General features: G+C 35.5%; 1 protein-coding gene across 2 annotated transcripts in view; it reads right to left on the reverse strand.

The window, feature by feature from the left end:
• Positions 1-1,156: 1,156 nt before the first annotated feature.
• WDR47 (WD repeat domain 47) overlaps positions 1,157-13,879 on the reverse strand; it is a 70,203-nt gene continuing 57,480 nt past the window's right edge. The window contains exons 14-15 of one of the 2 annotated variants that reach the window (XM_074188326.1): positions 3,415-3,633; positions 1,157-2,558 (exon numbers count right to left, since the gene is read on the reverse strand). In XM_074188326.1, the coding sequence (XP_074044427.1) occupies positions 2,416-2,558; positions 3,415-3,633 (362 nt within the window). In that variant the 3' untranslated portion in view covers positions 1,157-2,415. The remainder of the gene's footprint in view (positions 2,559-3,414; positions 3,634-13,879) is intronic. The other variant, XM_074188325.1, reaches the window with a different exon arrangement.

Genomic DNA, 13,879 nt, shown 5'->3' on the forward strand with positions numbered 1-13,879 from the left:
ACATCCCCATTGCCTATAGTAGCTGTTTATTGAGTCTCACCACAACTCAACAAGGTTGATTTTAGAGGGAATAACCCCATTTTACAAGAGAGGAATTGAGACACAGGGCCCTGATTCCCACTGCTAGTAGGTTCACAAGTGGCTTGTGATCTTAGTTCTTTATGACTCCTAGTCCAGTTATCATCATACACCCTGCCCTGGAAGCAGATATGTGGATAGAGGCTGTCTCAAGTTAAAGTCACTGGGAAATGATTTCTGAGATCCTAGAGCTAATGTAAGTGCCAAATCTAGAGCTTGAATCCCAATTTTCAGAGTCTTGATTCCAAGTCTAGTACTCTTTGCTCCCACTCACTAGATTTTCTCCTCCTCCCCCATCTTTGAGCTTCCATTCTTATTATTTTAAGGATCCATTTCATTCTCAAATCCATTCCACAAGGAAGTGGAAGGCAACTCTTTTAACTTACGAAAGAATCGCCATGAGTTTCTGAGACCAAAAAAAGTCATTACTCTGAAGTCAGATTGGTGATGGATTTTTTTTTTAATTTAACCAAGATTTTTAACACTCCTCTAAATTCTATGTATTTTCACTGGCTGTCTCCTCCTTACCCCCATCATTCTGTGTCTGGAATCCTCTCCCCATCATTCCTGGCTTCCCTTAAGTCTCAGCTAAAATTCCATCTTCTACACAAAGATAACATCTGCTTTATCCTGTATGTCTCCTGTTTGTACATAGCTCTTTGTACATTGTCTCCCTCATTAGGACATGAGCTTGCTCCTTGAAGGAGGAGCTGTTTGGACCTCCATTTGTCTCCCCAGCATTTCCTTCACATAGTGACTGGAAGTTAACAGGCACTTAAAAAATGCTTGCTGACCACTATGGAAGGACTGTGAACAACTAGTTGGATGCTGTCCCCTAATATCGGATTTATACCATTGTTTTTTAACCTAAAAGCAAAAGTTCACATTTATTCCCTGTTTGGCCCAGTATTTCAGGCTCCTGGGATTCTTTAGCACCCCAATCCCCAGCAATTATACCTTCCAGTTTCATGTCATCTACAAAAACAAACCAAGAGAATTTTATAGAAACTCTGATTACCAAAATAGAACTCTCCATTAGATGATACTGCCTCCAAGTCAATTTAAAAAACAAAAATACAACAAAACTGAAAAATAACTGAGTTGGCTTCTTTAACGTGTCAAGAGGTCTTTATTGAGATTATAGCACAGTTACACTTCTAATACCCTTTTCCACTTGTATACAATAGTTAAAAATGTTTGCTACAGTGCACGGACAATTTAGCAATTATCAGAACCAAAGCTCAACTGCATCTTAAATAATAACCTATCATAATTTAAAGTAAAATAACTGTACAATATGAAAATATAACAATACATAATAACATTAAGATCTACAGTTCTGCAGAAAAAAAAATTGTAATTCTGTATTACATAAACTTTGCAAGGAAAAAAAAATCTAAGTTTTTGGGCCAAAGTCACTATTTTCCATTTTTTAATTATCATGCAGACATAGCATTTCAAGCCATGCTATAGTCCAAAGTTAAGTTTTTAATGATTTTATTTAAGAAAAAAATGCTTGCCAGTAGATTGTGCCATCAACTGCTGCATCAGATAAATGTTGATAATCTGCTTCTTCTACAGTACATTTTAGAATGGAGGTATACTGTTGCGTTCAACAAAAAATTAAATGTCTGAAGCAAATACACTTTTACCTTTTAGTTTGAAACAGGTTAAAAAAAAAACAAAAAATTATCATCTCCCTGGTTTAAAAGAAAAGGCCTATACCCCATAATGAATCAAAACCAAGAAGCAGTTGTATATTCACTTTTTAGTCCCATAATGACACTTACATATTAAAAACAACCATGAAACTTTTGAGAGGCATACAAAAATCTTATCCTTAAATAAGTGATGCATACAATGGAACTGTGAGAACAGCAAGTTATTTATGTTTAATCTGTCTGGAACTATTAATTACATACAATTTTATTAAAGTATAGCTCAATTTAAATTTATATAGAAAACTGTTCATTTAGGCAAAGAACAAGGAATGCATTTAATACTAAATTGTAAACACATTATCAACCTTAACTTTGAGTGCACAGTGACAACTTACAGGCTTTTTCAACATACTTTGGCAACAAGACTACAATAGATCACAGCAGCATGAGTTCACATGGAAGACTGAAAGCACTGGGAAATAATATTGAATACCCATACCTCCTAAGTAACAAGATAAACTGTGATAAGTGACTCCTCTTGCTAAATTCCTCTTCTAGTCAGAGCTGTTTGTATTCTCTCTTTGAAAAAAAACAAAACACCAAATAAACCCCACAAAAAACCAGTTCAGTCTTAAATCTCTGTGCTTCATCTGCATAGGTTGCCTTCAGGTATATTCTAACCACTGTAAGTCCAGAGGGTTACAGTTCTGTCAGCCGATGATGACAAAAAGGAAAGATCCCGTGTGTGCCACCTGCACTGAATCACTTTGTCTTTGTGCTCCCCTACCACCATAATTGGAAGCTGCTTGGTGAGGTCCCCTAAAAAAAATATTGACAATTAGGATGAGCTAAGTAAATTTTATAGGTTTCTGAATAAGATTTTCCTGTTTATTAGTTCAAACTCCACATTGCATTTTAATTTTAAGTTACTATAAAAATATGTACTACATTACATAAATGTGATTATTTAACATTACCAGAGTTAAACTGCCAAACATTTAACATGATAGGATAATGTTTGCATAGACCGGGGATGGGGAACTGTTTTTCTGCCAGGGGTTATTTGGATATCTGTGATATAATTCACAGGCAATACAAAATTATCAACTTAAAAATTAGCCTGCTATATTTGGTCAAACATTTAATTCACCCTTAAAAGCTCCCAGATTTATTGGATTTCCAGTCCTGCATGCAGTTGCCCTAGCAGTGCTAGACCAAATGATGTTCCCTGCCCCTGGCATAGGTGAAACTGGGTTAAAAAATAATGTTTAAAACAGGCCTAAGTGTTTATCATGTGCAAAGCAGTATGATAACACAGAAATAAAATGTAAAGAATGAATTAATATAATCTTTTCTTAATCTTCTGGCATCCTTTAGCTCATAATAAAATGATGTATTACAGTGAAGGCCAATTCAGCTATTTAACAAAACAAATCTGTACTAAAAATTAAGAGCAACCATTACAATTATTAAAGATTAAAATACTGTTTACTAAATTTATAATGAAACATCTCTGAAAACAATATTAATGTTATAGAGTCAAATTAAAATTATTTTAGGAAAATATGGATACTAAACCAACAAGAAGGGAAAAAATAGGGAGAACAAAGAAAATTTAAAAGATGCAAAAGAGAATATAAATATAAATCTAATCAGAACTATCAAAATAAATTACCTTGCAAGTCTGTCACCTTTATTTTCATATCATAAGATCCTGTAAGTAAATAGTGAGCCCCAGGAGAGAATCTAACAGAGCGTACGTCACTGGAATGAGGATGATAACTTTGTACCATTCGTCCTCCTCTGATGTCATATAGCATACAGCTAGAATCTTCCTGACCAGTAGCTAAGAGACGGCCACTAGGATCAACAGCTACTGATGCCACTGCACTGCCTAAACGAACAAGTTTTTAAAATTAGAGATTTCATTTTTAAAATCAATTCAAATTCATTGTAAAAATAATAAAAACTCACAAAGCTCATTCCTCACAACAAATGAAGTAGACAAAAATAAAAATTATCATAGCTAGGTAGCACAGTGGGTAGATAGAATTCCAGATCTGGAGTCTGAAAGACTCATATTCCTGAGTTCAAATCTGGCCTCAGACATTTACCAAACCCTGGGCAAGTCACTTGTATTTTTTTTGCCTTACTTTCCTCAACTGTAAAATAAACTGGAGAAGGAAATGGCAATCTATTCCAGTATCTTCCAAGAAACCCCCAATGAAAAGTTGGACAAAATTCAAATAATTGAATTATCATAGCACTTAAAAGTTTTATGAAGTAAAATTATAGGATCACAGATTTTTTAACTGTTAAAAAGTCATGGGTGCCATTGAGCACAATCCCTTAGTTTACAGATGAAGAAACTGAGACATAGAGAGGTTAAGTAACAAGCCCAAAGTTACACGGCTAGTATAACCAAGCCAAAATTTAAATTTAGGTCTTCCTAATTACAAATTCAGTTTCCTGCTCACCCTCTTAACTTTGAGTGCACAAGTATAAAAAGTGCTTTTAGAGAGATTATTTAATTGGATGCTTACAGCAACAAAAAAAGGTGAGCACTAGGGTATTATTATTATTCCAAAGTGGAGATGAGAAAATTGAATTTCAAGGATATTATGTGACATTGGATAAGATGCTCTTAAGCATTAAAGTCTGAAGTTACAAGATGAACAATTACAAAGGGGCAGAAAAGGAAAAGTTGTCTAAGAACACTAACATGAATATACAGGAAGTTGGATTCTAAAAAAAACCTTTTGGTTAAGATGACAACATGAAAGATCATGCCTATACTTGAGCAAATATTTAAAAAGCCACCAGTAGGAATAATAAAGTACTCTAAAGACAAAAGCAGTAAGCTCTTCCTACCAGTCCAGGCCTGCCCTATATGATAGTTACCTGGGAGCCAATGGGCACTCAGAGACAAGTAGTGCCAGGGGAAGCAGAAGTCAGAGTGAACTCTGTAAGGATGTTCCAGTGGTGCTGCAAGTTGCACAAGCCCTAATAATTGAGGTCTGAAGTGAATCAGATGTGAAGTCAGCAGAATCACGGACCTGTTGAGAGTATCCAAAGCCATCCCCAATATAATACTGAGAAGTAAAAAGTGGCTGCCTTAAAGCACTTTGAACCATGGGCTGAGACAGGGCAAGTTCAAGGGGTAACTGTGGAGGGACAGTGGCATGAGATCAGCATACTTTCCTACAGTGAGAATTATGCAAGTAAAAAAGAGACAAGAAAGGTCAAATGCTAGAACCCAAATGGACCAGTAGGAGACTAAGCAAAAGCCAGGAATTTGGGCACAGGGTAATGCCTAATATCAGCCAATCCACCAAGAAATACAAATTACAAGCAGGGTCTATGCAGGCTATCCAAGATTATAGGACTAGGCAGAACCAGGCTCCAGTACCAATCCAGAAACTGATATAAAAGTTCTGCCCAAATAGAAGAAAATATTCAACACAAGTCCAAGAAATTATTAAAGTTAAAAAAGCATCAAATAGAAGAATGGCTTGGCCACAAGGACTCCAACAGTAACTGGAAGAAATGAAGAGATAAAAAGATAAAATTCTTGAAGAAAAATTGGAATGAGAATAAATAGCTTAGAATAGAAAGTAGAAAACCTTATCCAGGGAGTGGCCTCTTGGAAAAACAGAATGAAACAAACAGAAATCTATAATTCCATGAGGTAAGAAATACTTTAAAAAATGAAAAAGATTGAAAATTAGAAGTATATATAAGAAAGATATCTACTATCTATGGAAGCACATAGCATTAAGTCCTCAGCTGTGTTCTAAAGTATTTTAAAATGGTGTTCTGACAGGGTCCTAGTCCGAATCCTTGGTCTCACTTGAATCAATGATTTACTCTTCCTTGAGTATAGATATTCAATTCAAAGAGGAATTCTTTGAAATTGTAAACACAGTTTTCCTTATAGTAACCTAAGATTGGAAAAATCTCTTAATTCTGGTAACAAGGTTATTACAGCTAAAGATTAAGTGCTCTCTCAAAAATTTTCTACCAAAGCACACTGGAAGAAATTGTTATCTTTATCAACCAAAAACCCTAAACTTAAATTATGAATCTTTTGTTTATTTTCCATGGAATTTCATCTTTTGTTTCATAAATTATTTTAAGAAATATTGTTCTTTTACCAGATTATTCACTATCATGGGGGGAGGGGGAGAGAAAGGGAGAGTGGCAGAAAACAGTTGAACTCATAAACTTGCAAACAAATGAATGTTGAAAACTACTTTTGCATGTTAATTGAAAAGATAAAATAAAATCTCAATAAGAAAAAAAAAAAGATAAAATTTCCCCTAATAACTGCATTGGCTGTATTTCCCCTCCCCTCCCCACCAAACAGATTTATTAATTGCCTATTAGGGAGATTGTTTTCTGATTAAAATGGAAATTCTGAACCCTCTTCATGCAAAAATGCTTGCATATAATTTGTCAAGGGCAGATTTTGATTAAAATACAGAATGCTTTTTTCTTCTATATATCAAAAACAACTAACATGGAAAACCAGTGAAGTCATTGAACTTGTAAATCATGACCAAATAAGAAAAACTGGACATGATATTTAAAGAAAACTGCCCAGATCTACTAGAAACAAAGGGCAAATTGAATAACAGAATTAATTTATCTTCTGAAAGAAGACAAAAGTCATAGTCAAAATCTAGAGAGCTTGGGGGTGGGGGGAGGAGATGGATAAATCACATGAACTAGAAAACTGGGAGTCTTATACAGTGGTTGTGGATTTTTTTTACTTGCAATTCCTGCTTTTTCTATACTTGTTGTCCTTGTGCTCATTGTTTTGCATTTCTTCCCAGTACATTAGGTTACATTTTGCCACATTCTGTCCAGAAATGGCTCAGAAAAGATTTTCATTCAGTGCTGAATTCAAATTCAAAGTGATCAAGTTTGCAAAAGTAAATGGAAATCCTGCTTCTGAACATCAGTTTGGTCCTCCTCCAATTGATAAAACAATCCGAGACTGGATACAGGAAGAAGAAACCTGACTGAAAACGCCCAGGCAAAAGAAGGCTATGAGAGGCAGGTCAGCCAAATGACCTGAGTTAGAGAGGAAATTGATGAGATGGATTAAAGAGCAAAGGGCCAGTGGAATCCCTGTGTCCATAAAGATGGTTCAGCAGGAGGCAAGAATTGTTGATGAAAAAGAAGTTCCTGATTTCAAACGAGGACACAATTGGTGCTTCAGGCTCATGAAATGGAATGGACTAAGTATGCATCCATGTACCAGATTTGCCCAGATCAGAGCACAGGAAAGAGAGCAGTCAGAGTCTCTCCTAAGACAGTGATTCATCATCAAACACAGATGAGGACAAGCTCATGGATGGGAGTTTTGACAGTGATGAGGAGTTGTATGACTTTTATGATGAATAAGACTTGAGTAATATGTAATACTTTTTTTCAAATTTTCGGCCCCAAAATTAAGGTATATCTTATATATGGGGAAATACAGTACTATCCATCCCAAAGATAGAGCTAGAGCTGCTAGATATGAATACAGATTGAAGCATTTTTTTTTTAGGTTTTTGCAAGGCAAATGGGGTTAAGTGGCTTGCCCAAGTCCACACAGCTAAGTAATTATTAAGTGTTTGAGGCCGGATTTGAACTCAGGTACTCCTGATTCCAGGGCCAGTGCTCTATCCACTGCGCCATCTAGCTGCCCCTGAAGCACATTTTTTTATTTTATTTTTCTTGGGGTTTCTCTCTTTTGGGGGGAACCAGAGGCTATGTTTACTTTCACAACATGATTATTATGATAATGTTTTGCATGTCTACAAATTTTTAACCTGTCGAATAACTTACTTTCTCAGTGAGGGGGAATGGGATAGGGAGAAAGGAAATTTGGAAGCTGAAGTTTTGAAAATGAATGTTAATTGGGGGGTGATGATCAACCTTGATGGACTTGCTCATTCCATCAGTGCAATAATCAGGGACAATTTTGGGCTATTTGTGATGGAGAATACCATCTGTATCCAGAGAAAGAATTGTGGAGTTTGAACAAAGACCAAAGACTATTATCTTTAATTTAGGAAAAGAAACTGTTATCTTATTATGTAATTTTGCTATCTCTTATACTTTATTTTTCTTCCTTAAGGATATGATTTCTCTGTCATCAGATCTAACTAAGAGCAATGCATACTATGGAAACAATGTAAAGACTAACAGACTGCATTCTGTGGGGGAGGGGGAGGGGGAGGGATGCAAGATTAGGGAAAAATTGTAAAACTCAAAATAAAGAAAATCATTCTTTAAAAAACGAATGTTAAAACTTGTTTTTACTTGTAAATAAGGAAAAAATAAAATAAAGAGAAAGGGCAGAGTCAGGGAGGAAATAGTCTTAAAATAAACTTCAGAGGAGCAATGAAAAGGAGAAAGAGAAAGTTAAAGGGAATGTGAGTTTGATGAAGAGAAGAAGGGCAAAGGAATAGAAAAAAACTACTTCATTGTAGATTATTAGTGTTGATCACATTCCTTCTCCTTTTATCTGAGGCAGTAAGCTGATTAAGTATACAGAAGAGTGCTGGGCTTAGTGTCAGTAAGTCCCAAGTTCAAATCCAGCTTCAGACACTTACTAGCTAAATGACCCTGGCCAAGTCACTTCATTTCTGCTTGCCTCAACTTTCTCAACTATTGAAACAGGGATAATAAACAGACTCCTGCCTCTCAGGGGTGCTGTGAAGATTAAATGAGACATTTGTGAAGTGCTTAACACTGCATGGCATAGTATTAGGTACTATATGAATACTTATTCCCTCTTCTTCCCCTCTCCTCTTCTTCTTCTTCTTTGTAAAAAGAAGAATAAGGGTAAAGAGAAAAAAAAGCATAGAAGATACAAAGGAGGAAAAACAAATAAAAAATTCTAATCATGTATATGAATGGGAGAATTCACTCATTAAACAGAGGTTAGTAAAATGGATTAGAGAGTAGAATCCAACAATATGTGATTTAGAACAAATAAATTTGAAACTAAGATTTACACATGAGTTAAAATGAGGAAATGGAGCAGAATTTATTATGTCTCCAGTGAATTAAAAAAAAATCAGTGATGATAATGGTTTTAGATAAAGGAAGAGTAAGAATTAAGCAGGGAACCTTCACCAGATGTAATAAAATCAATATGCATTGAATGGCTCAGCATCCAAGTCCTTAAAGGAAAAACTCGAGAAATAGATATTGAAAATGTAATAGTTGGGCAGATCAATATGCCTCTTTCAGACCTAGACAAATCTAACAAAAAGATTAAAAAAAAGCAAGAAATTCAGAACCTCAAAAGAATTTTAGGAAAATTAGATATGATATATTTCTGATTACTGAATGAGAATAAAAGAGTACATATTTCTCATATGTACACTGAACCCTTATAGAAAATGACCATGCACACAAGCATTAAAAAAGTATAAAAATACATACTATAATAAATAAATGTTATTATTAAAGTCTGCATCTTTGAACACAAAGCAATAAATTATAACCAATAAAAAGCCTTTGAAGAAAAGGTTCAAATGAAGACTTGAAGGTAAAATAATTTAATCTTAATAGAATTTGTGAATCAAAGAATAAATTATAGAAAGAGATAATTTTATTAAAGAAAAATGCCCAAAAATGCCAAAAATTTAACAATAAACCAAAATTTTTGCAATACAGCCAAAGTAATCCTTACGGAAAATTTATCTCTAAGTACTCTTATCAACCAAATAATAATTAAACATAAACATAAAAATAAAAGGTGATCCTCAAGATGAAAAGATTACCAAGGACGATTACATGTTCCTCCTCTAAATCTAGAAGTGAGGCTTTAATGGGGGAGAATAGGAAAAGAAAAAGGTTCTGATGGGGCAGAAGGCAATCTGACCTTTATCAAGGGATTGAAGTATAGAATATCACATAAAGATAAAAAGTACACAAGTTAAAAAAAAATTTGTAATGCTTTAGACAAGCATGGAAAGAATTACATGAACTGATGCTGAACGAAGGTAGCAGAATCAAGAGAACATTGTACACATTAATAATTGTGAGTTGATCAACTTTGATGGATACAGCTCTTCTCAGCAATACAGAGATCTAGGACAACCCTGGGAGACCTATTATGAATAACACCATCCACATCTACATCCAGAGACACAAAACAAACAAACAAACAAAGAAAACAAAAAAATCCCCACAGCATCTGAATGGATATTATGTTCACTTTTTTAAAACTTCCTATCCCATGGTCTTCTTTCTTTACCTTCATCTACTAATTCCTCATATACAAAATAACTAATACATAAACATGTTAAACACAAATGAACATATACAGCTTTTACTAGACTGCTGACCACTGTGAGGAAGGCAGTGGGAAGGGAGTGTAGTAGAAAAATACGTATTTTATAAATATGCAAAAATATAAGTGTTGAAAAATTTTCATAACAATAAAATATCAATCAAAAAATAAAACAGTTGTCCTCCAAGGAATGGTAAAGAATTATCGAAGTTGTGTAGTAATGTTACTTAGGCAACCATAAGACGACTGCTAACAACAAAGAAGTTTGTTATCTTTCCAAGACAAGTCTAAGACAACAGAGAACTCGCACCCCACAGCCATGGAATAACAATTACCCATCTTCTGGTGATTACTTTTGATAAAAATGTTAAAAAAAAAAAAAAAGTACTGTCATGGGTCAGGCCAGGTGGCACAGTGGATAGAGCACCAGCCCTAGAGTCAGGTGAACCTGCGTAAAAATATGGGCTTCAGACACTTAATACTTACTTAGCCATGTGACCTTGGGCAAGTTACTTTGCTTGCAAAAATTTAAAAAAAATCATTAGGAGATCATTGGTTAGGGGGCGGCTAGGTGGCGCAATAAATAGAGCACTGGCTTTGGAGTCAGGAGTATCTGAGTTCAAATCCAGCCTCAGACACTTAATAATTACCTAGCTATGGGGCCTTGAGCAAGCCACTTAACCCCACTTCTTTGGGAAAAAAAAAAAGATCATTGGTTACTTTGGAAGGAACAGTTGAGTTATCTCTTAATAGCCAAATACAATGGCCTTTTCTTAATCCTTATCTTTTTTGATTCCTCTGTCATTTGATATTAATGACCCTTCCTTCTATGTACTCTCCCCTCATTAGGCGTTGGTTCTCCTCCTGTCTAACTTGTCTTTCTTAATGCCATCATCCATAACTAACTGTGAGTATACTCCAAGGTTTAATCTTAGGCATTCTTCTCTATATTCTCACTAGGTTATCTCATCAATTTCCAAGGGTCTAATTATCATCTCTATTCAAATTATTCCAAGATCTATAATACCTATTCCCAGTCTCCTTCCTGAACTCCATATCACTATCTATTGGACATTTCAGAATCAGTGGTTCATAAGTAACTCAATGTTAACATATTCAAAACAGAACATTACTGTGAGTACCAGTATAACCTAAAGGTTTCCTATTTGCCAATAGTATCAGCATTCTTCTAGTTACCCATGTTTACAACCTTGCTATGTTAACTTTGCCTTCTCATTTTTCCTCACTCTACATATCTAATCATCTGCCAAATGTATTTCTACTTCTAGAAAATCTCTCAAATTCATCCCTTCTAGCCATCATCTCCTCTTACCTGAACAAAAGGTGAGATGTGATACCACAACTACTGACTCCTTCCTTTGCAATGGTCAGTTCCCATGCATGGCCCATAGCCCATCCCCATTTCTACCTCTTAAGAGTCCTTTGTTTCCTCAAGACTGAGCAAGTACCACCTTCTATATAAAGTCTTTCCTTATTCTTTGACTCCTAGGGCCCTTTCCACTCCTCAAAGATAAATTTGTTATTTTTTTGTGTACATATGTACATCTAATGCTTATTTACATATGAAAATATTAATATACATACATATTATCTCCTCTAATAGAATGCAACTCCTAGAGAGCAGGTTCTACTTCATTTTTTTCTTTCTACTGCCAATCCCCAAAAGATGATTAGGTACATATTAAATGCTTGTGGATTGTGTGATGCCAGTTTACAAAGGGTTGAGAAGTGAGGGCAATTAGTATGGGCAGCTTTCTCTAGGAATTTGGCTAAGAAATGAAGTAGAGTGATACAAGATGATAGCTTGGGAAGATGGTAGGAACTAGTAAGGATTTTTTTCAGGGTAAGACAGGTGGATATGTTCATAAGCATATTAGAAAATGAGAATATGATTGTGATGTTAAATTCTGGAGAAGAAAGGAAGTGCAGAAGATTTGATCTTGACAAGGAGAAGAACCATGCAAACTGGAGTAAAGAAAGGAAGAATGTTGGAGGTTATCAAGGGTTTGTGAGATGTAAAGAAGGGAAGAGAAAGGGCCCAGGCTTCAATTTTCTTGCTAAGTAGGAGATGGAGTCCCCAGCTAAGACAACTGGAGACAGGTGGTGATGGAAGCTTGAGAGATGGTCTGAAACAGCTTCTGTGGAAAGTGTAATATAGAATCAATTAGGGCACAGTGGGAAGAGCACCAGCTCTCAAGTCAGGAGGACCTGAGTTCAAATCTGATCTCTGACACTTTCTAGCTATGTGATCTTGGGCAAGTCACTAATCCCTGATTGCCTTGCATCCAGGGTCATCTATTGTCACCCTTATTCATATCTGGCCACTGGACCCAGATGGCTTTGGAGGAGAAAGTGAGGCTAATGACTTAGCCCAGCATCCCCTCACTCAAATACAATTCATGTGCTTGTCATAGTATCACCTCCCTGACATTGGTCTTCTACAAAAATGAAGGACAACATTATAGAATCAATTCGGGTGAAGTAGAAGTACTGCCTTGTAGTGTTTGCCTTTCAATGGCAACTACATGATGTATATTTGTAGTATATCCAGTTAGTATGGTTGTGTGTTTTGTTCAGTTATACAAGTCAGAGCAAAGAAAGCAGATGGTAAGGGTTGGGATTTCATCACGTTATGGTTATCTTCAAAGATGAAGGACAAACATTAGGAAATAATTGTGTTAAAGTAAACAGAGACTTGATGATACAATCTTTAAATATCAAGTGAAAGAGCTTAGATTTTTTTGTTTTTGCATACAAAAGTAACCACTGAATATTATTAAATAGTGAATTATTCTTAATTTCCTAATGTTTATCCTTCATTTTCTTCTTTTTTTTATTTAGGGTGTACATCCAGGGAATTTTATTGTATTTTTAAAAGGCTAACATTTATCTAAAAAACATAAAGGACATTGTTTTTATTCATTAAAGAAACTAAAATTTAACTATTCTTTTTTATTTATTTTATATTATTACAATAATCTTGTTGTGAGAGTAAATATAAATACCCCCCCCAAAAAAGATGAGAAACCTCAAGAAGAGTGAGAAAGGAAAAAAATGTACTTCAGTCTATGTTCAGATTCCAATCGCTCCGTCTCTGGGATGAATTGCCTTTATCATGAGTCCACCAAAGAACTGCTTCAGTATTTTTCCCACAGTTAGTATTAATAGCTGTATTTCCCTCCACTCTATTCTTTCCCACTCTCATTTATTTTATTCTCTCTCTCCTTTTCACCCTGTTCCTGTTCAAAAGTGTGTTGTATCTGAGTTCCCTCTCCCACAATCTTCCCTCTCTTCTATTACCTATCCCCCACTTAACTCCCCCCATCCCCCCCTTATCCCATCCCTTTCCTCTCATTTTTCTCTAGGATAAGATTTCTATACCCTATTAAATGTGTATGTTGCTTCCTATCTGAGCCATTTCTGATGAGAATGAAGGCTCACTCATTTCCCCCCAGCCTTCCCCCATTCCACTCCATTGAAAATGTTTGTCCTTCATTTTCGAAGACCATGACATCAGGGAGGTGATGCCATGACAAGCACATGAATTGGATTTGAGTGAGGGTTGCTGTGCTAAGTCACCAACCTCACTTTCTCTTCCAGAGCCATCTGGGTCCAGGGAACAGATGTGAATCAGGACAACTGGAGATGGTCCTGGATGTGAGGCAGACAGGGTTAAGTAATTTGCCCAAGGTCACACAGCTAGCAAGTGAAGTGATATCATAAAAGCTATGTTTTTTAGAAAAATCAGATTTAGAATTGTACATACTACGAGAAAGAGAAAGTAAAAGTTAAGAGTCTGTAGTATTAGTTTGTGGCAGAA

Source organism: Macrotis lagotis, chromosome 5, assembly GCF_037893015.1.
Source record: "Macrotis lagotis isolate mMagLag1 chromosome 5, bilby.v1.9.chrom.fasta, whole genome shotgun sequence".
Lineage (NCBI taxonomy): Eukaryota > Metazoa > Chordata > Mammalia > Peramelemorphia > Peramelidae > Macrotis > Macrotis lagotis.